This window comes from Cololabis saira, chromosome 16 (assembly GCF_033807715.1).
Source record: "Cololabis saira isolate AMF1-May2022 chromosome 16, fColSai1.1, whole genome shotgun sequence".
In the NCBI taxonomy this organism is placed as follows: domain Eukaryota; kingdom Metazoa; phylum Chordata; class Actinopteri; order Beloniformes; family Belonidae; genus Cololabis; species Cololabis saira.
In genome coordinates this window covers 26,376,430-26,403,435 of record NC_084602.1, presented here as the reverse complement: position 1 = coordinate 26,403,435, position 27,006 = coordinate 26,376,430, and the positions used below count along the sequence as shown (strand labels likewise).

The 27,006-nt window shown below is 40.1% G+C and overlaps 1 protein-coding gene across 1 annotated transcript; it reads left to right on the top strand.

The window, feature by feature from the left end:
- Positions 1-1,687: 1,687 nt before the first annotated feature.
- On the top strand, positions 1,688-25,717 carry LOC133462873 (coiled-coil domain-containing protein 9B). Its single transcript, XM_061744342.1, has 14 exons — positions 1,688-1,855; positions 6,036-6,143; positions 6,247-6,351; positions 6,474-6,629; positions 7,605-7,754; positions 13,416-13,478; positions 15,661-15,839; positions 17,521-17,570; positions 17,649-17,699; positions 17,783-17,879; positions 20,279-20,312; positions 20,410-20,992; positions 21,068-21,150; positions 21,492-25,717. The coding sequence occupies exons 1-14, from the start codon at positions 1,844-1,846 to the stop codon at positions 21,516-21,518; spliced, it is 1,698 nt and encodes a 565-aa protein (XP_061600326.1). The 5' UTR covers positions 1,688-1,843; the 3' UTR covers positions 21,519-25,717.
- Positions 25,718-27,006: the final 1,289 nt, after the last annotated feature.

Sequence of the window (27,006 nt, the reverse complement as noted above, 5' to 3'; positions counted from 1 at the left end):
AATACTTGAGAAAAGATTGAGAAATGGGTGTGAATACGTATACATGTTATATTTTCATTCTTTATTTTCAATGAATTTGCAAAAAAAAAAAAAAAAAAAAGTAAATTTGTGATGATGGGATATTGTTGAGTTGTATTTTGAGGAGGAAAATGAATTTAACACATTTTGAAATATTGCTGTAACATAACAAAAAATGAAGCTCTGTGAATACTTTGGAGATGCACTGTGCCTCTTTTTTAAACTCTTAAACTCATTCACTGCAAATGCAAGTGATTAATTTATTATGACTTCAAGACAGGGAGTAACTCGACTACGCCTCGCAACAGTTGTGAGATATTGACATTTTAGTTTATGATTACAAGAGTAGAGGTGGAGAAGGTGCAAGAGATGAAGTACTTGGGGCCAGTTGTTGAAGACAATGGAGAGCGTGGACAGGGTGGAGTGGGTGGAGAGAAGTGTCTGGAGGGATGTGTGACAAGAGAGTAGCAGCAGAAGTCAAAAGTCATGTGCAGAGAAGGGACAATAGATATATTGGTAGAAAGAGCCGCCAGGGCGACAGCAAGGAGGAAGTCCGAAGAGGAGATTTATGGATGTGGTGAAAGAGGACATGCAGCTCGTTGGTGTAAGAGTGGGAGAGGAGGACGACGGGGTCAGACTGTCTCGCTGTGGTGACCTAAAGGGGAAAGCTAAAAGCAGAAGACAGGTCCTTTTAGTTTGCATCTTTTAAAATAAATCGCATTAAAACTTTCATCAAAATACTTGAAATGTAAAACTAAAAAAAAGAGGGTTTGGTCAGTAGCAGATTTACGCAGTTATAAAATGTAAACTTTGTGGACTCAGGCGTGTTAAACATTTAGTCACTCGGACTGGCAGCTTTCAAGCATGTGCTTGTTTCTGCGAGACAGTATAAATTACAGAGAAGTCACCATTCATTGAGTCCAGTGCTGCTGCCCTCGTCGTGCCACTTGACAGCCAGACTGCCCGTTTGTCTCTCGTTGCCACTCAGACTTGGCAAAATGGCTACGTATGAGGGATTGTGGGAAATCCTGTGTCCTCTGACCCCCTCCTGCAGTCTTTAGGAAGCGTCTTTTGTACTCTTAACAAGTAGTCTGGACCTTCGAGAAACCAACAGCTGTTGGGAACGAGCAGCACACGCATCTCATTTGCGATGTCTCGACTTGTATAGTGGCACGTCTGGATTTCAAAGCTTCAGTACTGGATATGCACATAAAAAAAATCGGTTTCTGGAAAATGCACTTGTCAAAGCATCTCTGATATGAACGATGGTATCAATAAGGCTGGCCAGCTGTATTAATTGACATGGTGAAGAGTGAAGCTGGTCCTGTATTAGTATCATTACTTTTTTTAAATTCAGTACAGTATTGGAGGAATATGCTGCAGAACCTGTTAATTCTCAAAGGCTTTGGTTTAAAAACTGAATTTCATGTTCATGTGTCATCTTATTTGGGGTCGCAGCCTAGCTGTCATCAGGCAACGCGGCACATATAGATAGAGAAATGTTATTTTTTGTTTTGTTTGTATGTTAATTTAGCGAGTGTAACAGGATTTAACCAGCATGCTTTGAAATAAGTGAGGAAGGGAGAGAGCATTTGCTTCCCAGAGCACGCAAACAGGAGGGTGGGAGTTTGGAGAGTCGGAGGGAGGACAAGAGGGTGGGTGCTGTGAAATCCGTTAACAGGGGAGCTCTGTGCATTTGTTAGATGTCTTGGCTGCTTGCCCAACTTGGCTCATTGTAATTGAGGCATGATCGTCGACTCCAGGCAGCCCTCTCCGCCGCCTCGGCTGCCTTGCGCCTGGATCCAGCCCAGCTCTCATTGCTGACATGGAAAGACCCGTGAGTACCTTCTCTCTCCGTCCCCTCTTTCCTCTCTCTGGTGTAAGGTTCCCCCTCTCTCCTCTTTTGCTCTGTCGCAGATTCAGCTGAGGCTGCACACAGCGCTTCACCAGTGTCTCTGGCTCTTTCTCTCCCCTGCTGTCGCTCCTGTAGGAGGCAGGAACGCTGGGTAGGGAGAAAAGGCTTGGCAGCTTTCTCCCTCCGGGCCCTTTCCTTCCCCCTTTTGCCCGCCCGTCTGGCGCATGGGTGCTGTCTGTCCGCTGGCAGGCTCACAACATCTCAGTGTGTTCTGTGTGTGCACGTTCGCCGTGCTGTCCCCGGTGCTGGACCCGCCATCAGAACTCGGAGGGTTCCCGTCCCCACGCAGAGTGTCCCTGCTTTGGTTGGTGGAGGCCGCCATTGGGCTTGCTGAGATTTCCAGTCAGCAGTGCATCTCTCCACTGCGCCTATTCTTGGTGGTATGCTCTCATGGTCTGTTGTGTTTGGATACCCTGACAACTAGGAGCTCTGAGGTAACCACGTTCCTGCCTGCCGCCGCTCTGAGTGAGTCCAAACTTTTCTCATGCTTGGTTTAGACGCACGGATGCATTTGGGAGTGTTAGCTGTTGTTAGTTTACGAAGAGATCCGACGTCTCTGGCTGTCAGTTCTCAGTGAGATGAATGAATGCCAACATCTCAGTGGCCGCCATTCTTTGCAGGTGTAGCAGCAGCAGTGATGGAGAGATGGTGTTGATCCTTGTGCTTTTGTTAACAGTGACTCATCATTCTGTTCTAGTAATATCACATAAAAGCAACCTTGACTGTTGCATTGTCTCTGGGGCAACAGTGGACACACGAATGACTCATTTTTGGCCCATCCACTTCCTATCTCTGTAAAGACCCCAGAGGGGAACAGATGCTGTGTGGAGAACGCCGTTCTTCAACATGAATTATGTTTTTCACAGCTTCGACAAACAGAAGTGGCAACTTTTGTATTTGGCAGCGTTATCGTCTCTTCTCCAGAGCTGTGAATAACAGCTGATGATGCCAGTGCTGATTCAAAAGAACACAACGTGTGCTTTAACTGAGTGAGTTGAGATCTCCAAACGCTGTCATTGGTTGGTGTCGTTTTCAAGTAGGACTGAGTGCATGTGAATTAAATCTCAGTGCAACTGCAGACAACTGCAGACAGAAATGGTCACGGACTCATAACAGATTTTTGTATCAGTAGGTTGGTTCCTAAATTTGTGCTCAGCCGAGCTGAGTAATCCGCCACATTATTGGTTATCTGTCTGACCGCCGTGCTCAGACAGCTTATCAATGAACCACCGGTTCCTTTGTGGAGGTGTGGGAACCACACAAGGATAATCATGAAGACAACATGTCTGGCAATCAGACTTTTATGGTGGAGAGGAGGCATTCCTCACTGAAAGCCACATGACAGCCTCCTTGGAGTGAAAAGGGACAAGACTTACTCTTAAACTGTGCGAAATCCTCTCATCCAACACATGTGGGTCAGTGGGTCGCGTGGGTTGCGCATTTGGCAACACTGCTACATCTGACAAAACAAGGATAAACTTTATGGCACTAACGCACTGTTTCTCTGGTGGCAAGGACAGGAAAACCAATCCAATAAAAGAAATAGAGATAGAAAGAAATCCTGGATGACAAACCTTTCAAGCATGCTCAGGTTTCAGGCTGGAATTAAGGTTCACTTTTCAATAAGACCACAGCCTGACACAAACTGTCAAGAAACCAAAGGAGTGGCTTTAAAAAACCTCTGGAAACATCCTGGACTGACTTCACAACGATCCGGACCTTTACACACTAAATTATCTATTTATGAACCTAAACATGGCTAGTGCTCCCTCTGAAATCTGGTTGAACTTTTTAATTTCTGCCGAGAATGGTTAAAGGAGCATGAGGCAAGAATAAGAAATGAGACTCATTAGCGCCACAATGACCGTCGGGGTTCCTGCAGCCAACAGCGAAGCCGGCACGGGAGCGCGTGTGTAATCTCATGTGATTTTCAAATCAAGCTCTAAATATGACTTACAATGTTATCTTACCTGGTCAGTTGGAAATGTGCCATGTCAGCATCTGTTTTCAGTCCCAATTCAAGTTGAAGCTGCCTCCATGACTCAAACGCGTATCCAATGTTTACTCGTGCGCCGCCGAGAACGCTCATGCAGCGTCATTTGACGTCACATCTGCAGGACAGCGCGGGAAATTCCGTTCCGGAATTGCAGCACATTTTGCAGCACACAGCCTGTTCAAGGCAACGGAGAGATACGCTAGAGGGCTCATTCTTTTTGGTTTGGAATGCCTCATCTGACATTATTACTAGAAAACTTAAAACGTATATGAATTTTTTTTATAAATCCTGCCTCATGCTCCTTTAAAGATACCTCGCAAGGAAACGTGTGCCAAGCTTGTAAGATGACCCTTTGAAGACTTGACCCTCTAATACCTCCAGTAGGTGCAAGATATTAAAGTTTTTTTTATAAAAAAAAATAATAAGGGAAAATCCAAAAACAAAAAATATTTAAAATTTCTACGGAAATGTCTTCCTCTTCTGCCCCCAAAAATGCAACCTTTAAAGTTGTGCTGCAGTCAGATGACCCACACCTGACTGGGGATGAACATGAAATTACAGTAGGCTGAAAGACATGTGGTCACTGTCTTTCTGCAGATGTTGTTGTTCGTCCCATCGTATGTTTGCAGAAAGGGGTTAAAGTGAAGTTAGCACACAGCTCGCTGCTGCTCCAATAGTGAAGACGGAGGTTTTCAGCTTTGGGCCTCATGTGCTGTGAGGAGGCGTGTCCTGCTGACTGCACCGGGATGATTAGGATGCTCTGCATATGTGTAACTGAGCTCTGTAATGAATGATCCATCTGTGATGGCTACGAGGACCTGTTAACGTTGTGTCTTATTGAAGTGGTGAAACATGGGCATCATGGGATTTGCACTTCAGCTTCTTGTAGTTCATTTTTTTAAATTGTTTTATGAGGTTTGTACAAAGTGATTGTTCTATGTATTGATATGATATATTTATAGTTTAAAGAGAAATAATACGCTAGAATTGGGATGGCTATTCAATCACAGCACTTCTTTTGTTTGATGAATCATATTTGCTCATTCCAAGCTACTATTGCTCCTCAAAGAAACAAAAATAATCTTGGTTTTAAACTATTTTCTGTTGGCAAAGTTCTTTTCAGCTGCTTGCATCTAGACATTTATGACTTCAGAGAGTTCAGCTTTTTTCTTTTTCTTTAAATTAATAAATATAATGTAACTCAGTGGTCCCCAGCCTTTTCTGTACCGCAGACCGGTTTAATGTCTGACAATATTTTCACGGCCCAATCTAAAGGTCTAGCTGATAAAAACTAAATAAAATGACAAGATCTGCATTAAAAACTGTGGTATTTTCTCTATAATAATAATAATAATAATAATAATAATAATAATAATAATAATAAAACATAATTTTCAATCAAATAAAATAATGGAAATTGTAAATTACCTTTAATATGAGTATGTCTATAAATGTGTTTGTATGTTTGTTTTCTCATTAACGTTATTTAAAGCCAGGCTTTTATTTTATTTGTTATATATTAAGGAGACTGATATTTAGAGGTAAAGGTAAAGGTTTAACGGCAGTAGAGAGTGTGTCTGCAAGACTAAACGAGTGTCGGGAATGCTAAAGTGGAGCCTAACTGACACAAAAAGCACCTGGCTGATAAGGATTTGTTTTCTTTGCAAATTTGATGCCGTATTTATGTACAGCTTGAGTTTGGTTGCCATGGTTACTCTCATGTATTGTGGTTAACGGTAGCTTTATTACCCACCGAGCGAGCAGCTGTGTCGGTCTGTATGAATGAATTGCAGTGTATTTACTGTACTTCCAAGGAATAAAAACATTGTGAACCATCAGTTTGAGAGTCAACCATCATCAGTCGGGGATGCTACAGAAATTATTTTTTCTTTCTTTGCGGCCCGGTAGCAAATGACCCACGGCCCCGTACCGGGCCACGGGCCGGGGGTTGGATATCAAATCTGAAAAATGTCTCTATGAAGAAATTTTTCATACTTTCAGTTCAAATACAAAACTGTTTATTCAAATCAGATTGGATGAAATTTAAAAGGGGCTTTTTTAAAATTATAATTATAGTACTTAATAAGGTGGTTTTTCTCCTCCCAGACAGACAGTGACATGAAGCCCAAGAGGGATCAGGAGAAGGATGTGGAGCTGGACAAAAAGATCGAGGCTCTCCGCAGGAAGAACGAGGCACTGATGAAGAGGTATAAGGTGAGGGACAGGTGCCTGCAGGAAAAGAAGCTCATGTCATTTCCAAAATCAGAGTTCAGCTCCGAGAGGCTTCCTGATCAGCTCTGTGGTTACTTGTTTTTAGGAGGTTGAGGAGGACAGGAAAAAAGCAGAAGATGAAGGGATGTCGTTGCAGAGCAAGAAGGGCAAAGCAGATGATCTTACCATCACAATCAGCAAGTCCACCAGTGTGAGTGTCTGCAGCACTGGCAGAGCTGATAACCCCCTCATTGGGGGCAAGTTGACAGTGAGACAAATGCTGTTAACGGCATGAATATTTCATAACCCGGTCTTTTCTTTGTTTGCTCGCAGGATAGTCGTGTGGTGGTGACTAAGCCACCTAGCAGTGGGTCACCATCTGAGAAAGGACAGGAGGATCCTGGACCTGACAGCGGAGGAGGAAGCCCAGTGCAGGGTGCTGGGCGAGGCCACAGGAAGCAGCTAATGGTCACCATGGCTGGAAAAAAGGTACATTGAAATTGATGTCAATGGGAAGGAGGACCAAATCCATTTCACGTAGGTTGCAATCTGTAATTTCACCACTAGATACCGCTACATTTCATGCTTAAAACCTTTAAATTAAAAAATAAACAAACAAAAACAAGAAAAACTTAGTTATATAACTACTGTAAGTTCCGCTAAACATGAATAAGGTTATTGTTTTTTTTTTATTAAAGTTATTGATTGCTCATTTTTTGTTTTTGTTTTGTGCGCAATTCAAACTTTAAACAGTTGAAAATTACGTGGAAGTTTTAATGGAAATTTGATATTTGTCTTACTTTTAAACCAACTGCCATGCCTGTTTACGTAAAGGTGAAAGAAACTGATTTAGTGAAATCTGTCCCTGTAAGGTGCTTATTTAATAAATGTAACAAACCTAAACATAGATGTAATAAACAGCCGGAATAATGCTAGAAGTTTTCTGGCTGAAAAGTGTGACTTGGCTAAACTGAAAAAGAGACGCAAAAATGTACCAAATGGTAACTATTATGTTAATCCAGCCTGTTCAACCATTTAAACACCAACTTGCATCTGTTTAGCGTGCACATTTACAATACATGCATATTAGTTCAGTGTAATAACATACTGACATATTTTTGCATGCATTTCTTTATATAGAAAATGGAATTACGGGGGATACCCCTAGATTGCACGTATGGAGCTGACAGTCCTTATGTTGCCGGTTCTGGCCCATGAATCTCAGCATGCCCCCCACTCTCCCCAGCCTATTTCTTCAAGATCAAAGAAAACCAAATCCAGTTTCCTTAATTGAAGCCTTTTAGAGTTAACATGACCTGCATGACTGAGATTCTGCATAAGTGTACAAATTAGTAAACACAAATTTATTTTTCTCAAGTCGAATGTTAACAGGATTGGAACCTTGTTACTGCAACGCACATTGCAAGGCTTGTCATGCTCCAACACATCTAAATGACTCTCCAGGGTAAGAGGGTGGTGAGGGAGAAGCCAGAGAAGAAACCGGGCTCCGCAGACGTCAAGAGCCCCACAGATGACGGACAGACGAGGCATGTGGAGTCAAATGGGAGGGGGAAGCAGCTGCCTCACATGACCAAGAGAGACACAGCAGCACAGGTCTGACTCAGACACACCGAACACTCCAGTGATCATAAACCCGCGCTCCCTGCTGTTGCTCAGTCTACGTGTCTGCCCTGCTCTCAAATCTCCCCTTTGTTTATCCTCTCGCGCTGCACCCATGTGTTTTACATAGATGTCAGACACGTTGGCTGGCCCTTCCCCTCTGGTGATGGAGAACAATAGACAGGGGCCTGACTGACATTGTGATTTACTGCTGTGGGATCAGGAAAGTTAGGCTGCTAATAGAGCTGTTGCTTCACTCGATAAAAGCACTGCATTTATATAACATTTTTGTGGTCCTGTCGAAACGTTAAAGCGCTTTTTGCACTAAAAAACACATTCTGCCTTTCATCTGTATGGTTGTTACACAAACATTCACACATGAATGCATCAGCATCAGTATGAAATTCTAACCCAAGGTCAATTCCTCATGTGGACTTGGGAAGCTGCAGATCGCACCACCGACCCTCTTAGTGGTAAAGTAGATGATTGCGCTGCTTCCTGATCCACATCCAACCCAAATGATCTGTAGAATCAGATTTTCAAGTTTTTTTATTGATCATCATATTTTATTACAGCACCAAATAATATCCCATGACGCCGGGTACTTTAGTAAGCGAGCCTTCAGTTTCAAAACTTAAACATCAAAGCTTTTTTCTGTTTTGTGAAATTTTTCCTTCCTACCGTGACTACGGTTTTGTGTTTCTGACTGCTTGAAGCCTCAGTTCTGGGCCTCTGGACGACGCCATATTGGCTTGAGATGACCATTGCCAACCCTGGTTAATCTAAAACTGGGCAAACAGTCAGAGTTGGGTAGAGTAGCCAAAAATTGTACTCAAGTAAAAGTACTGTTACTTCAGAGTAATATGACTCAAGTAGAAGTAAAAAGTAGTCACCCAAATAATTACTTGAGTAAAAGTAAAAAAGTACTTGGTGAAAAAACTACTCAAGTACTGAGTAACTGTTGAGTAACGTCTGATTTATTTTTTTAACACAACCATTCAAACAGACAAAAGTACAAAATAATCATCTTCAGGCAAATTAAATCAATAAAATAATAAAATTAATTAAGATTAATAAAAAATAGCTTACATTTAAATAATCTTAAAGTAAATTCAAGTACTTTAATAAATAATAAAATAAATAGAATAATAACAGAATAAAAAAATAAATCAAGGACAAGTAGCACAAAATCTCAAGCCTTTGTACTTTTCTTTTTTAACCAGGCTCCGCAGGCAGAACTAGAAACAAGCCCATGAACTCATATAAACTCTGTGTGTGTGTTTGAGTCTTTGTATATGTGACAAAACATGCAAAAACAAACATTTTTCACCCAGTGATGTCATGAGATTGACCCGTACGCGGATAAAAGGGATAAAAGAAAAGTAACGAGCTCAACGTAGCCTAATGTAGCGGAGTAAAAGGAACAGTTTCTTCTTCACAAATCTACTCAAGTAAAAGTAAAAAGTATAGTGATTCAAAACTACTCCTAAAAGTACACAATTTCCCAAAACTTACTCAAGTAATTGTAACAGAGTAAATGTAACTCGTTACTACCCAGCTCTGCATACAGTACACTGTAAATATTACTGGACAGACCTGTGATGTTGTCAATAGGTTTTGAACCCGCTTTTCTATGTACTGTACTGTACTCCACCATGTAGCAACTGAGTGGAACAAACAGGCTCAGGAAGCTGACTGGAAAACGCCCAAAATATGTCAATTAAAGTTAGCCAGGGTACCAGCACCCTCATCCACCCACGCTGGAGGGGCTGTGGAGCTGGCAGCAAACATTTGCATTGGCATATCACGTTCCAGATGTAGTCTCAGGGGCAAAACCAGAAAGGATGCTGCTTTTAGCCGACACTGGGTTAGTACAAACTGCTGATTGGATAATGACTACCACTGGCCCAGCTGAGTGCCATAAATACATTTAAACTTAGATATAAATTCACCTGACGTGCTACAAAAAAGATTCCCCTTCCCAGAATCATCTACGATTTTACTATGGAGACCCAATTGTTGTTTGAACCAGGCTGTAAATTTATGCTTTAAAGTTAGACATCAAAAGAGATTGACTCACTTTTTGAACCAGCCTCCAGTGGTCAGTCCAGGAACTGCAACTTTTTGTTACTTCCAGGTTGGCCTCAACATGGAGGTAAGATTATTGGTGCTTGGTTACCACCAGCCTGAGTTCACCTATCAATCAAAAAACAACAACAAACAACTATGCATGCAATTACAGCTTCATCTAATGCCACCTGATGCAGTACATATTAAGGCTGGGGATCGATTCAAATGTCAAGAATGGATTCGATTCCGATTCTTAAGATTCAGAATCGATTATCAAGATTTGATTCGATCCGATTCGATTCGATTCTGATATTGATTTGGGTTAGTGTTATCAAAACTGTTTTTTGAGCTGTTGCATGAATTATATGACTGTAATTAATCAAAATATTACTACTAGTATTATATTGAGATTAAACAGCAAGTATTGGCAGCTAATGATGCTGTAAGGACCAATCAGCTCCCAGAATGCTGATATAACTGCTTTCAGAAATATCATGTGGGTCAGAATTACCAAACAGATCCAGGGAGGAAACAGAGACGGATGAAATCGGTTTTATTTTTTCCCACATTCCATTTTTATTTGTTCCATTTTCGGTCTATTTTAGTTTTTAATTTTTGAGCATTTGGTTTTAAGCATTTTTTGCAAATGTAACCCCAAGACAGTATATAAAGTAATGAAATATAGACAATTTATGCAACACTTTAATGTTTTCATACCTTTAAACATATTTAAAGGCAAAAACATGGCACTAGTTATTCTCGTGTCCAACAAAACATTCCTTTTTTGGAGATAAACAAAAAAATAACCAAAAGTTGTAATGTAATGATGAAAAAAAAACAAAACATAAATAAATAAAATAAAAATACCCCCCCCCCCCCCAAAAAAAAATAAAAAAAAAAATCGATCTTTAGACATATGAATCGATTTTTAGGAATTAATATGAGAATCGATTTAGAATTGGGAAATCGATTTTTTCAACACAGGCCTAGTACATATACATTTGCCCCATGTTAAGTTGTCATGGATGTTAAATCCACTCATATAAGCCTAAACTGTTGTTTGTTTGTCTTTTTTAAAAGCCAGTAAATATGTTTAATTTCTCTGTAAAGTTGTATATTTTGGACTCAATGGAGATTGCCTCACTTTTGGAGCCTCTGGTGGCCTTTTAAGGACTAGTGCTTCCTCCCTAGCTTCAAATAGGAAACCTGGATCAGCTCGTTAGATGCTGTTGATATATATTAAAAGTTTTCAATATGTTTACTTATATTTTTAAATAAATGTAATTTTCCTTGCACTGCTTGAGATCCAGTGTTTAACACAGACATTAACATTAACATGTACACAGGCAGAGCCCCCCCAATAAAGTGCCACCCTGTCACTGATCTCAGGCCCTCCGGGTATGCAGAAACTCTGGGACAGCTGCTCTCCCATATTCTGATCCCTGGCGCAAACACTTACACTAAGGCACACTTTCACAGGCTGCTCAATCAATAAACTGCCGAACAGACAGCTGATCCTCACCATGTTATACACAAACACACTCTGGTTTGGAGGGTTAATGTGCAGCACTTCCACGGACTGAACACACTGTTCTGTTGATTTTATTTCTGGCCTGTGAGCTCTGTCCCTCTCAGCACACCAGTCGTCTGACAGTGTCAGAGACCAATGTATCACATGGTCACTGTTTACATAACCAATAACACTTAACTTGAGAGCAGCGGCAAGAACACTTGCTGTGAAACGGCAGGAGAACATGTTGTGAATCCGTCTAATATTAGTCTGAAAATATTTGTGTCAAAATATTTGGCATCAAACTCTCGTAAAACATTTTTTTTAAGTGCGTGTGTCACCCTAGAAAGGGGCGTGGTTATAGAGCTATGTCCCTGGCAGATTGTAATGTCTGAAAGTAACCCATGAAAAGACTGTCTGTTCACACTCATGGGAGAGAAAGACACTGGCGAGGGCTGGGGTGGGGCGGGGGGGGGGGGTATCTCCTGGAAACCCTCTGTTCGCTTCCAGCCTCCCCGTCTCTTCGCTGAAGGTTTAAGTGGTCTGCTCTCCTCGGCCATGATTGTTTGCCCATTCTCAGCACCCTGAAAAAAGATGATTTGATCTAATTAACATTCAACTGGTCCTCTCACTTTGTAAAGGCTTTTTATGCTGCCAAAGAGAAGAGCCTGGCGGGGAGCCAGAAACGAGTCAGAGGGAGATGAGGAGGGAATGGTAGGAGAGTGGAGAAGAGAAAAGAAAGGTAGTTAGAGGTCTGTGGACGTGTGAGTGTATATGTGGGTGTTAATGGCTGCAGGTGCACTGCTAGACCAAGTTATCTAGTGCTTGTTGATATTTTCGTCCCAGCCATCCAAGTGTTGCTGGTAATTGCTACATGACTCATCTATTTGGCTCACAGGATTTGTTTCAGCTATGAATGTGTTAATTATATACCTGTGATAAGATTCACTTGAGTGTCTTAACTAGGGTTGCCACCTTTCAGAAATAGAAATAAGGGACGCCCTGATTTCAGCAGCGCAGGAGCCAAAAAAAAAAAGCCCCAAAACTTCTAAACTGAATAAAAATGTGTTTATTTTATATGAAAAAACGAAATGCTTTGATTTAAAGTTTAAAGTGCTTTAATAGCATTGAACTTGCATGACTGTACAGACAGACAACCATACTAGCAACTGAAATATCCTCCTATGCTATGTATGTCCACATCAGCCCAGACCCAGATGTATAATATAGCCTACAGGTGAAGAATATGGTGTGAAAGTTAATTTATTTCAATAATTCAACTAGAATATGGTGTAAAAGTTAATTTATTTCAATAATTCAACTAGAATATGGTGTAAAAGTTAACTTATTTCAATAATTCAACTAGAATGTGGTGTAAAAGTTAATTTATTTCAATAATTCAACTAGAATATGGTGTAAAAGTTAATTAATTTCAATAATTCAACTAGAATATGGTGTAAAAGTTAACTTATTTCAATAATTCAACTAGAATATGGTGTAAAAGTTAATTTATTTCAATAATTCAACTAGAATATGGTGTAAAAGTTCATTTATTTCAATAATTCAACTAGAATATGGTGTAAAAGTTAATTTATTTCAATAATTCAACTAGAATATGGTGTAAAGGTTCATTTATTTCAATAATTCAACTAGATTATGGTGTAAAAGTTAATGAAAATACGGTACAAATCGTGTCCCGTATTAGTTCAATACGGGACGCAACATTTTTTTCTCAAATAAAGGACAATTCCGTATTTTACGGGACGGGTGGCAACCCTAGTCTTAACCACCGGGTTCAACTTTTTGTGATGTGTCGTCTACTGTGACGAGTGAGGCCCAAGAACGTAATCATGCTGTTACACTTTTAAACCACTTGGAGGCAGTGTAAACCTCTTTATCTCCCTCAGAGAGTGACTCAGTGCCTTTCCTTGATTTCCTCCTACTGTTTATGGTATCAATGTAGTGACTCGTTACAACCGTGTTTAATTGACTGCCAACTGTTGCTGTGTCACCCTTACTCTTCAAATATTGTGTTTTTTTTTCTTCATTTTTTTCATTTTCTTATCTCTTGACAGGAGGAGATTAAGTCGGAGTGGAAGAACCCAGAGGGGCATCACAAAACATCAGACCAATTCCAAGTACGATGATGACACACACACTCATCAATACTTATACATGGACATTTCTCTTTGTCGCTGACACACACTAGGGATGGGCGGTATGGACTAAAAAATGTATCACGATAATTTCTGGCATTTATCCCGATAAAAAAAATACCAATACAAAAACGTCATCAACGAGAATTTTTCTTTCTTTCTTTCTTTCTTTCTTTCTTTCTTTCTTTCTTTCTTTCTTTCTTTCTTTCTTTCTTTCTTTCTTTCTTTCTTTCTTTCTTTCTTTCTTTCTTTCTTTCTTTCTTTCTTTCTTTCTTTCTTTCTTTCTTTCTAGGCTTCTTTCTTTCTTTCTTTCTTTCTAGGCTCGTTTCTTTCTTTCTTTCTTTCTTTCTTTCTTTCTTTCTTTCTTTCTTTCTTTCTTTCTATGCTCCTTTCTTTCTTTCTTTCTTTCTTTCTTTCTTTCTTTCTTTCTTTCTTGGCTCCTTCCTTCCTTCCTTCCTTCCTTCCTTCCTTCCTTCCTTCCTTCCTTCCTTCCTTCCTTCCTTCCTTCCTTCCTTCCTTCCTTCCTTCCTTTCTTCCTTCCTTCCTTCCTTCCTTCCTTCCTTCCTTCCTTCCTTCCTTCCTTCCTTCCTTCCTTCCTTCCTTCCTTCCTTCCTTCCTTCCTTCCTTCCTTCACGTACGTTGTGCATGGATTTAACACAGAACCATAAATCAGCTTTACACAAAAACGTCATCAACGGGAATTTATCGTTTTTACCGCGAGATGACAAATTCTTATCGTGGGGAATTTTTTTGACGATATATCGTGAACGGTAAAATATCGCCCATCCCTAACACACACATCTATGATTTAAGTAAAAAAATGTGGGTGCGGACAGAAATGCAAATGCATATTTGCACACTAAACTCATCAGCACGTTGCCATGCACACTGCTCTTTCCTCGTGCTTGTTCTGATCTGCCTCTTGTTGGCTCACGTGCTCGCGTCAGTGGAGTAGCTCAGAGCTGTCTTACAGATTAGGCGTGTAATAAGGTAGGAAGGTACGGAGAACGGGCTTCAAAAGAACGGCAGATACACCACATGACAAGTGATGCTGTTCATGCTCCCCCAGGCGCTCTGTATCTTTCCTGGGCCTAGTAAGTCTTTTCTTTTTTTCTTCTTCTAGCTGTTACATAAGGGATGAAAGTCAGACGACCTTTGGCTTTATTGGTGCTTTTTACTTGACAAGTCTTAAAGTTCAACAGTCCATTTCAATAGGATAAGATCAGCTCTGACCGGGCTTGTAACATCCGCCTTAGCTGTGTCAGCCTCTGGCCATCCCCCGGCGACGCCCCGGGGAGCAGAGAAATTGAAAAGTCCTAATTAGTGAGTGGGGTGGCAGCCGCAGCCGGCCTGTTGGAGCACGCAAGAGCCACTTCCCGTGTGGGTACGGATGTCCTCCGAGGACCACAGAGGTTGGGGAAGGAGGAGAGCTTGTAAACAGAGGAATGGACACAGATGTTTTGTTCTCCATTAACCGCTTACAGGAAGGAAACATGTTTACTCAACTAGGATTGGCCCCTCATGTGATTGGAAAACACAACTAATTCTCACCAGTGTTGGGTTTCTTTGTGTCACGGTTTTCATTTTTACTGTGCAAGTTATTTGCAGAGCAGCAGATTTGTATTCTCCTCCTCCCTCGGTCAAGCTGAAGGCCGTTTTCTCTGGCAGACTACTGGTCTTTTGTATGATTTCTCTCGAAGCGTTATTTGTTGTCCTGGTTTACTTTGAGGCTTTGTTGCATCACCGCACTGCCCGTGCGCCTTTTGATGTGTTAAAGAGCCGGGATCAAACCTCTCTGTATAGCAAGCAATCATCTCTAGAGAAGATGCTTGCTTGTGCTGTACATTGTACTTTTCTGGGATAGAACAAGTTATTATTCACAGTGAGACCGTGGCTGATATTTAAAAATAAAGTGAAAAGCATAACATTTAAAAAATATATATATGTGTTCATCCCCCTTTTAATTTCACTGGTCTGGATAGTAACCTGCTTCCATTAAATTAATTGTTTACACATAGTTTAAATTTTTAAGCCACCAAGGCTTAACATGAGCTCGTCCCTTCTAACAAGTCTTTAAATGCATTTGATAAATTTACATTTTGAGGGTTTTTTAGCCATTTTGTAATCCTTTAAAATACACTGAGGTGTTTAATTGTCCATGCAGGAGCCAGAGAACCAGCTGGCCAACACAGACCTCAACGTCCCCACGTCGAGGGAGGAGCAGAAGGAGTATATGAGGTGGAAGAGAGAGCGCGAGGAGATCGACAAGGAGAGGGTAGCTCGCCATAAAAATGCCAAGGGCCAGTGGAGACGGGCGTGGGACATGGACAAATCTGACAATATGTAAGATTTCTGCCTAGCACTTAACCTTCCACAGTTGGATAATCTTCATCTTTTTATGAGTTTTTATATGATGGTTCTTTCTTTTTACTTTTCAAGCAGGAAAACTTTATATTCAGGAAATGGTGAATGAATACGGTTACTCTCCTCCCCTGAAGCAGTCTCTCCATGTTCCCTCAATCCTCTTGTTTCTTAACAAGAACAAGATGGTTCTTTGTTATTATCTTTTAACCTTTACATCATGCCATTAACTCTTTGTCGTGATAGATTTCTCGATTAAAAAAAGCTTATTATATAGTATTAATCATATAATTAAATAAGCCTGGACTAAAAGTAGAAAGGCCGGCTGAGGTCGGGCAAATGTAACTGTTTAACATGTCATGTCTTGCGTGCTTATTTTGTACAAATCCACTCTTCAAAAAACTGTTGTTGAACACTTACACATTTTTAAGTTTTGAACCAAAATGTTTTTTTTTTTTGTCTTGATATTATAATTAGTGTCAAATTTATAGAACCAAAATGATGAGTCATGGCTTTGGGTCAGTTTCATCATAATGTAGTGCAGGCATAGAATTAAAAACATTAGGACTTGACATTTGTAGAAAGGCGTGAGAGTGGGGCGATGACTCCCACCCATCACACTCTAATACACTTTAAATCACAAAGTTTTTAGTGGCCACAACAAACTGTTTAGTTGCCTTAAGTCAAATTAAGTTCTTACACATCGGCGTCTAATGTAAGACAAAGTTAAAAAGAAAAAAACAAAGTGAGGAACTTGTCATCTTTATTGGTTGCTCACCTATTTAAAATCCTTCAACCTCTCCCATATCAAGAGTTTGGACAGATGTGGATGTAACGTACGACTCACTTGACTGTTAGAGACGCTGAGTCACGTGTTGGAAACGTTTTTTAACTTGGAGATGGAGTCAGGCTAGAGATTTACATCTCAATCCTAAACTGGGCTAACTGTATCTCGGCGTCATGTTTCACAGATGACGTTAAAGTGGTATCAAATTCCAACTATGAACTATCAAAGACAATGAAACTTTTTGAATAAACTAACCTGGAATTTTTCAGAAGAGCAGTCCATTAGATGAGACATCTGGACTGCCTCTGTTGCTCAAAACCAACTTTGGCAGATTGTTGGCAGATTGACTTGCACAGCATCATTGTTTGCATTACTAAAATCAAATCTGGTCACAGTATTCTCTTATTGTGAAATGTTAGATGTGCTTCATGTTTCTCCAGCTGATAGCCCTCCAACGTGGCAGGAAGCAAAATATAACACATCAGCTTGAAGTGTTTGTAAGATTTCAAACAGACAAAGGTTTAGTACAAAGAGTAAATTAATGTGCTGTTTAAGAAAGCATCAAAATGTAAAGAGACAAGGGAGGGTTGCTATTTATAGCGCAGGATAAGGGATGGAATACTTTGCCTTATTTGGCAAAGCTCAAACAAGACCCTGGAGTAAGAACACAAGAGGAAACGTTTCTTTCTTCTTTTTTTCTTTTTTTATGCAACAGCTAAGATAGTTTCAATAGATTTCAAATGTGCTGAAAAAGCTCCCATTGCCTCTGCAAATTCTCAAATTCAGACTCAGCAATGAATGTCAAGGAAGCCTGTTTATGGGCTGCATGAGCTGGAAGTGATTCATTATTTTGAAACCCTGACCCTCTGCTTTTAGGTTTTTAGACAAATCCCTCGCTGACAGAGATTGGGGGCCTTCCAGCAGAGGTAGGACGCCGGCCAAAAAACAGCAGGATGACATTTCATGACAAAACATGATGATGAAGTGTGTTTTCATTGTTCCAGGTGGAAGAAATGCAAGACGAGGGCAACAGAAGCAAGGGAGTGACTCAAGAGGTAGCCCAGACAAATACCAAAATGTCCTTAGGGTATGCATGTAACATACAGGAAAGCTGAATTCTTTGTTTCCTCTGTCTCAGGTCATGACAAGCGGGGCAAAAACAAAGCAGCTAAAAATGTGCCTGTGATGAGCAGCAAAGCAAAAGGCAAAGATCGTCTGACTGGTAGGGCAAGGAGGTTAGTGACAGCTATAGATCATATACCTTATATTTAACCTGATTAACCCACTGGGATGTCTCACAACATAGGCTCAATTAGAAAAGTATCTGGCTAATGTAATTCATAAAAAGGGACATGGGAAGCTCATGTCGTTTTCCTGTGCTCTGCCCTTGTGTACAAATTCCTCTGAATGTCATGAGACTTGATTTAGAAGTTGTTGCAGCTGTTTAAATAACACAGAAGGCAACTCATTTGCAGCTCACCGCAGCCAGTTTTTCCTCTTCCAGCCTGTGAAACCAGTACTGTATACAAGTACTGTACTGTGCTGGGTGATGAAGCTGTTGCACAAGCATTGTAGAGACTCTCAGAAAGCCATGAGACCAGAGAGCTGGAGGGGAGGCATTATGCAGCAATGATGATGTCACAGCCACTCTTTGCAGTCCATCAGAATTAAACATTGAACTTCAAATTTTCCTTGTCCCTTTTCAAGTGTAATATTACGTATTATTACGTCTGAGGGGGAAAAAAACCAACACTTTGAATACCTTGAATTTTATTCATAAGCTTTATGACCAAAGCAACTTTGAGTACAAATAGAGTTTAGAAACACTCAGTATGTTTACATGCATGGTGTAGTTGAGAATAGGCTGTAGCGTGATCTGGTCATTTAATTGGAGTCTTTTGTCCCAGTCTACATGCGTGAGAAGTCAAATTCAGCCATGATTGGTGGCGACAGGCTCTGCTTTCAGCCAACTTGCTCTGGGCTTTTCCAGTTGACCTTTTACACCACTCACCAAAACGTGAGACACATTGCTCTTAGAGGTAGCAGCATGTTGGAACCATAACAAACATGAATTGGACAGTTTTGTCTGTTTTGTACATTCTGTATGCTTTAGTTTTTTTGTATTTGTCCTCTGTATCGCCCTCTTCCAGTACTTCCAGATCTCAGTCCCGGGTGGGAGTTGTGGAAGGTGCATAATCCGGATATGCTTGTCTCAAAACGAGTAGTTCAGTCTAATTTGATTTCATTTGAACTAACTCCCACCCATCCTACAGGAGGGAAAGTAACTGGAAACATATGTTATTCCAAATGTATTTATTATTTCAGCATGTGTTTTTAAAGACCTTTTCAAGGTCTTTAAATACTGATATTCTGTAACATTTACATAATGCTGGGCCTCCAGTTTTACCCGATTGTCTTTTACATACTGACCCAAGCAAGGCAAGGTGATTCAAAGAGCTTTAAAACATCATCACATGGGAGAAAATAACAAGCATGACTTAAAAAGGAAACAAAAAGAAAGGAAAAAAAGAACAATCGATAAAAACAGTAGTTAAAGTATGGTCAAGTTTTGAAACTCAAGCTTAAACATAACAGTGCAGATTTGGAGCTTTAATCAAATGCAGCTGAGAACAGGTGTGTCTTCAACCTGGATTTAAATAAAGTGAGTGTTTCAGCTTTCTTTGAGGCTTTCTTGGAGTTTGTTGCCGACATGTGGAGCATAGAGGCTGAACGGTAGAAAAATTCCCGGAAACGCATGTCCTTTGGATTTGAGCAAGCTGCTCATGTCAGGGCTGTCACGGATGCTGCACCTGTGCGCAGACAAAAAGATGGATAATCCCTCTTTTATTATAAGAATGAGGCGTCTATGCTTCACAAAAGGAATGTTACGCATTTTCTATAAAAAAATGCTTGCGACCAAATAAAGTGCAATAAAATAAAATAAAGTGCTCTTAAGATTTACTTGGTAGAATCTTCATTTTTATTTGTGAAAGCAGCAATGAACTCTGCTCAGTGAGCTCATTGTCTTTTCCACTTCAGAAAACAGTTTTTTTGTCACAGTTTTTGTATTTGCATCCTGTTTTATTTTGAAAGCCGTGTCCTTGTGTTTAAGTTTATTCTGGACTTCCCTCATTCCCATCTGCCCTGATCGTTTGCACATGTCTCATCAAGCCCTCTGTGCATATCCTGTCCCGTCTGATCCCTATTGGTCTCCCCTCCATGTGTCATGTCAGGTTTTAGGTTTTTTACTTACGTTTTTACTTGTCTTTTGCAGTGCTTTGGTTTTGTTTGTTTATTAAACATTACTTTTTTTCTCCTGCATCTGATTCCTACTCATCCGAATGTGACCTTTTTATTAGGTGCATATGACCTGAAGATGGATCGCTAAGAGTCATTTTTCAGCTTCGTCCCTTATTTTTAACTCGATTTTAACTTGATTTACAAATAACTTTTATTTGACGTTTTTTTACGTTACAACTTTTTAGGAACAGGGCTGTATGAAACTCGGCTAGGTAGACTCTGCTGTATGGTGAAAAGTTACAACACCTTCTTCACTGATATAAAGGAATCAATTTCACATTTCATGTTTTATATTGTTGCTTGAAATGATTTGATAGGAGTCTGAATTTTTCAGATGGCAGCCGAATGAGGAAGGAGAGAACCCAGAGGTGAGGAGCAAATATGGACTTTTACAAAATAAAAAGCCATTCAATAATAAATACAAAAAATGCTTTATTTGTTTTGTGTTCTGGTTTCATCTCATAGACTTCTGATGCAACACTGGAGGAATTTCTTGAGGAACTCGATGCCTTAAATACTGAAGGAGAGGAACCGAAAGATCAGGACTCAAAAACCAAGCCGTCCTCTGGCACAGATTCACTGAGTGCCCTTGAGGAAGTGAACGGGTCAGCCAACAGCCTCAGCGAGCCCACCCCCGTTCAAGAGAAGGCTGAAGCCTCTTCTCTCCGGAATTCAGAGAAGAGAGTACGTTTTTCAGAGGAGCTCATCCAGAGTCCTCTTGCTAAGCAAAACTTTCAAGATGCTGCCAGTTCAGACTCTAGAGGCTCCTTAAATGCTTCCGCAGCAAAAAAGAGCAAGCAGAGGCCACAGCAGCCTCTTGACAGTGCCAAGCGTGATGATGGTAGCTGTCAGGTTAAAGGAAGGGGACCTTCTCCTCCTCCTCTTTCCCAGCAGCAGTCGTCTCAAACTGAACACGCTCAAAAGGAAAGCGACCCCTCTACGGCTCCCAGCTCCACCCCTGCTGACAAAGCCGGTGTCTCTGTACACGAGACCTCCGTACAGCCTGTTGAGCCGACTAAGAGCAACGACATCAGCAACACAAACGCAGGTGAGCAATAACTCGATAATAGTGCAAGAGGGCTACAGACGCAGTAAATAATCCAATCTTTTCTTTCGTTTGTAGAGGAAATCCTTGGCTCCAGTTTGTCTGTCCTGGGCAAAGAGTCAGGAGAAAACCACCCAACACACTCCACCAGCAGCGACAAGGTCAGTGCCAAAGAGATATGTGTGGGTGGACTGATAGATGTGTAAATGGACTGATGGGTGGTGGAGGTGCAAATGGATGAGGAGTTAAAAGGATTTGCACAGATATGCAGAATAGCTGCACTGCAGCTCTGATCCAAGCATAGCCACCACCTTTGAGGTCTGATGGAGTGCAGGAAACAGCTCTTCATGCCATCACCCACTGAAACACATAATATATAACTGCCTAGTTAAATCATTCATGTGGAGTAGTGGTGTGGAAAAGTTACATAAATTGTTGATTACATAAAAGAACTAACGCTTCTGGTTGTTCATTTTTGTGTACGCTTCTTTCCTTTTTGCAGGCGAGGGAGCACGGGAAGATTGTGTGACATTTTTGGGATGTAAATACTAAAACAACCAAAACACTGCGTTTGGATGCTTTTCGCGGTCATGGCTTACAAGAAAAACCACAGTTTCATTTTACTGCGACATGTTCCTCCTCTTCAATCTAAGATTTGACACAAGAAATGGGGGGGTTGTGTTTTTTTTTTAAATTTGTTCACATCCAAGCACTTTATGGGTATAACAAGTCAGTGTACTGACACATTGTTTGGTATGTTAGTACGCTGCTTGAATGCAATATCAATGAATGTTTACATTTGTATGAACATTTTAAGGTACATGTCAGGAAGATAAGGAATCAGTTTAATTTAGGTAGCCCTTGACGACAAACTAAGCCACAGTCAAATGAACTAGTAGCTGATTCTGCCTTAAAGGTATTTTGAATAAACTGCTTTATTTTTTTTTGCAGAGGTGAAGAGTTTGAATGTTATCACTATAAACTGTCTGAGTTGATATAGTTATGTAAAAAAGGAGTACACCTTCTTTTCATGTCTAAGGTTTTTAAGTATCAAGACACAAAAAAGGCCTTAAAGTTCTCATAATTTGATAAATGAAACCTTAGATGGAAAAACAAAACATTATTTGCTATATTCTTTATTTAACAAAAAGTAGGAAAGAATGCAGAAACAGTGGGATGTTTTTTTTAAATTCACATACTGGCTAAGAAAAAAGTCACATTCTTCCCAAACCATCCTCAGAACTTGAACCTGATTAATCCTGACGCTGTCACGTCGGAATATGCCTGTGGCATCAGGGAAGAAAAAAATGTATTTATGGAAGAACTTGGTCAGGTGTTTTATTGAGGTCATAAGTAACATCACTTTTAGGGTATATGAACCTCAATCTGACCAACTGAAGGAGGCCCATATCACACGACTACCCCCACAGGTTTGTGTGGGAGGTACTGGGCACGATGGCTGCACCACTTCATCTGCTACTCTTCTTTTCCTGATCCACAATTACTGGAAAAGATTCAAACTGATCTCATGACACCATATGACTTTTCCCCATTCCTCCAGATACCAGTTTTTATTCACTGTGAACTTTAGTCTTTTTCCATTAGCCTTACAGTTTTATGAAGGTTACACAGCATTTAGTCCCAGTATCTTGAGTTTTCATCACACATTACATGCTGAAATGATCTCACGCAAATTACTGGCTCTGCTGATTTTCTTTGATTACAGTTTTGCAACAGTTAAAACCTCCATTTGACCCAATGTTCTTTTTGTTTTGTGTAAAAATGTAGAAATACAGATTCAGACAAACAACATATAACTTTTTGCACTGTGCCATTATTTTTTCAACACGAATGAAATAAAGAATAGGAGGCTGATACTAACGGCTTTCGTATGACTTAAGAGGGTACGTTGCAGCGAGATGCTGGTATTAATCAGGACCTGAGGAACTGATCATCAGAAAGTGTAAAGTGTGAAGACTTATAAAAGCAGATGTTTTAGGAGGTTGCTTGTTTGGAGCGTTCAAGTGTGTTAACAGAATGTCAAGAATGAAAGACATAAGGAATGGTCTTTGAGAGGCAATTGTTGCTGCACAGTAATTAGTGAAGGGTTAAAAAAGTGGCCAGCCTTCCCAGAAGTTTACTCCAAGGTCAGTCAAAGTTGTTTGGAAGGGGTTCCTAAGAGGATGAAGCCTTGTCTCTTGAAAACAAACAAACCGAAACATGACAGATGACTGCAAATCTGCATCTGGACAAACCACAGGACTTCTGGAGCAAATGTCACTCGGACACCAGAGACCAAAGTGGAGTTGTTGGGAGGGGCGATGATTTTGGGTTGTTTGAGTCATTGAGTCAACAATGACCTTTCTCTTGTATACCAGACTGTTGTAGAAGCAAAGGTGAAGCCATCTGTGGGGACAGTTAAAGCTTGGTCGAAACTGAATCATGGAAGAGGACAATCATCTAAAACACAACATCAAATCTAAATAATGATGGTTGAAAAGTAAAATAATCAGTTTTAAGGACAATTGTAAGACAATATGTTCAACAACAATATGACAAACCCCTAAAGCCACACATACTGTACATGAAGGGACTATTTGTAGTTATTGCTACTAAAGGTAGATCTAGGGATGCTTAGTATCCCCCACATCTTTTTTTCAGTTTTCCTTCATTATATACATATATGTATAATGTCACAGTGAAAAAAGCAATATGTTGTTCATCTGAGGTTACTGTGTGTTTGCCTAATAAGATCCACATAAGATTTCACCAAATGTTCATATAATCTCTGATCACAATCATTCAATATTTATTTCTGTCCACATTTCTTCCTTGAATGTGGTGGTTCACCACTCTCTTTACAAGTTTTAATAATGCTGTTTTATTGGCTTGATTCAGACCAACAATTTAACAATCCTGAAACAGCCTTGTTTCTATGATCACAGGATGTGTCTTCCAACATGGTCATTTAAAGCAGCACAAATAACATTTTTCCATGTTAAAATATCAGTTTCAGCGTCATTACAAGGAATATGTGTTTACTTTTAGGACGTGTTGCCTAGCTTTCACAGTTTCCCGTCCTGACTAATGTCTAAAACCAGCCAAATTGCTATCCCACTCCGTCATATTGTTTTATGGCACAACATCACACATCAGCAACAATGAAACTATCTCACAGAGCGATAGCGGCCACACTTTCACACCTTATACGAGGACTGACTGATCTAAAATATGTGTCGAATTAATGAATGAGGAAGCATTGACTGAATAAGTTAGGGGTACATAACGTGTTGCTGGCTGAAACAGATTAATTACTGCTTAATCACTATACCTTTCCAGTGGAGACTCACCTGTTTGCTTGGTTACATCCAGATGGTGACTCTTCCTTTATGGCCAGCAAGTGTATAACCTAGTTTATAGTTTTCACAGTTATATGCTTTATTACCCTCTCATGGTATAATTTGTTCAAGCTGCTTTTAGACCTTTAACGAGTCCTGACATAGAAGGGTGTAATGACCTCTCTTCTTTTTCTTTTTTTTTTTTTTAATTGTGGCATTGGGCCCCAGTGGAACATACAGACTTGAATGTTCATAACACATCATCCAGGTTCATGAGGGTTAATCTTGAGTTTGGAGTCAAAACACTGGGATTCAGTTAAAACTCACTCTTTAGTATTTTCATTTTTTCTCTGATATTATAATGACAGACAGCTAAAACCTTTTTAGAAAAAGCTTCTCTTAAAAAGAGAAATCAGCCAGTCGTTGTGCCTTGCTTTTTGGCCTCTTTAAATATTGAAAGTGTACTTTAATTTTGTGGTATCTGTAATAACTATTTCATGCACTGCACTGACAATTGTATTATTATTATTATTATTATTATTATTATTATTATAAACATATATATATATATATATATATATATATATATATATATATATATATATAGTTTTTTTTTTATGTAGACACGAGAATGTTAGCTTGCAAATGGAAAACTGATGTTTGTCTGTGACTTATATGGTTTTCTTTTAATTTATTGCCAATCTGTTGTTTTATTTTTGGCATCGTATGATAAGAAGCCACTCAAGACCTCTTTCTTCAAACATGTTTTTTGTCTTTTGTCAATTCTACAGTATATCAAGCAGTTATGTAACCCGCTGTCGGGAACACTGTGGGCCAGCTCTGTGCTGCGGGGAGCCCGTCGGCTTAAGCTGAGGTTACATAAAACAACTTACAAATCAACAGGAATCTATTGGAAGCACATGAAGGAAAAACAAAATGCAGGTCACAATGTTATGAGCTAGTAAAAAAGAAACAAGAGAAGGGGCCTTAGTTTACTGTATGACCAGTAGTTTGAAAGCAGATGACCTCTGAGGCCTTTAAAACTTCCTGTGGTGAAATGAAATGTAGGACCTACAATCGTAGAGCAGCTGTTTGTTACACGTCCTTGTTAGACTCTTGTTTGTTCAGACGCCATCTACATAATCACCTTCATTAAACGACACGTATGAAAGGTCTCTCTTGCTCCACTTTCATGTGCATCTGTCTCCTTATTTTCACAAGTGCTCATCAGGATGGAGTAATTGTGTGTGCCTGTACGTTTAAATGCGTGAGGTGTGATCCCATCTGTTTGCTGTTTGGAGTGCTCACGCTGTATTTGAATCTGTGTGCGACAAAGCTTCATTTACTTTACAGCAAATGTGATGGAGGCAATACAGAACATCAATAAAGTTTTTCTGTACTTCAGAACTCTTGTGACTCACATTGTTTGCTTGTTTGCTTGTACTCTCATCTTCCCTTTGAGCCTCCTGTTTGCCTGCAGTGACAAAGAAAATTCATATGAACTCATTTTCTGGAAAGTGTTGCGGTTCCTTTAAAAACCAAAAATGAATGTGTATGACATGAATCTCAAATAGAAGCAGGGCAGATGTGGTAGAAAATATAGAGCAAACTGCAGTATATATAAATATATATGTCAGACGCTCAGCCTTTGTGTTGTATGTGATTAATCTAAGTTGAGCTCTGTGCAGGGCTGTCGCAGTTGCAGCAGGTGGGACCTCCCACAGGTGCCACTATTTAATTATCCTCTCCCAAGGCTATCTCCATAGCAGCCTTCTGGGGCTTGTGACCTGCTGCAAATTGCATACAGCAGTCTTGCGTTTGAAAATGTACTGAACTACTTCTTTTTTAACACAAACCTCATGCAAAACTGTTAACTCCCACTATTCATGTCTACAACACCCATTGTTCTCTTTGGTGCTAATCTAGTGGTTTTTAAAGGTTTATGGCACATGAGAGTGGAGGTGTTGCTGTTATGGAAATAAGTCTTGTAGGCTGTGTTCGAGGACTGAAGCGCAGTGTAGGATTATGCCAGCTACATTCTGCAGTGGAGAAGACTTGATTTCCTGAAGTAACAAGAGCTAATGTTTTGGCAAAAGCAGCTTGAAATGAAGCCTGTGCCGAAGCCCTAAGGGTGATGTCATCACAGAGCACAGAAGATCCTTTTTTTGCTACGCAACAATAGCGTTTGCTATGGAAATCTTCTAGAAAAATGTATAATGATAGCAACCATTTCTCAAATTACTGCTACACATCAGTTTCAATCAAACTTTTGATGCATATAGGATTATTATTAGGAGTATGCTCCGATAAAACCTGCATCCCTATTAAAGGAGACATGCTGTGCCCTCTTTTTCAGCTGTTGATTCTATTTATTTACATCCTTGTGAAACATTAATGATGTGCTTTGCTCTAAATACCAAATATTTATGGTACAGCAGCTCTTTTTTCACCTGCTTTCAGGGCGTGGACCTTTCTGTCTGGGTTTAGCACATCTGAAATTGGTGTTACAGGTTTGTGTTCCCCATTTCAGTCCATAGTAAGTTGGATACGTTTAGATAATTTTATTGGATAATTTTACTCAAAACTGGATCTGTGGATGGGGCGCTGTTTAGCTCAGTGTTATAAACTGGTTATAAACACCCCATACTGCTGGAGGTCCATGTTTGAGTCCTGCACCAT

Coding starts and splice junctions, on each gene's coding strand:
- LOC133462873 (XM_061744342.1), top strand. Junction 6,630..7,604: donor TCACCATGGCTGGAAAAAAG/GTACATTGAAAT, acceptor ATGACTCTCCAG/GGTAAGAGGGTGGTGAGGGA. Junction 7,755..13,415: donor AGAGAGACACAGCAGCACAG/GTCTGACTCAGA, acceptor ATCTCTTGACAG/GAGGAGATTAAGTCGGAGTG.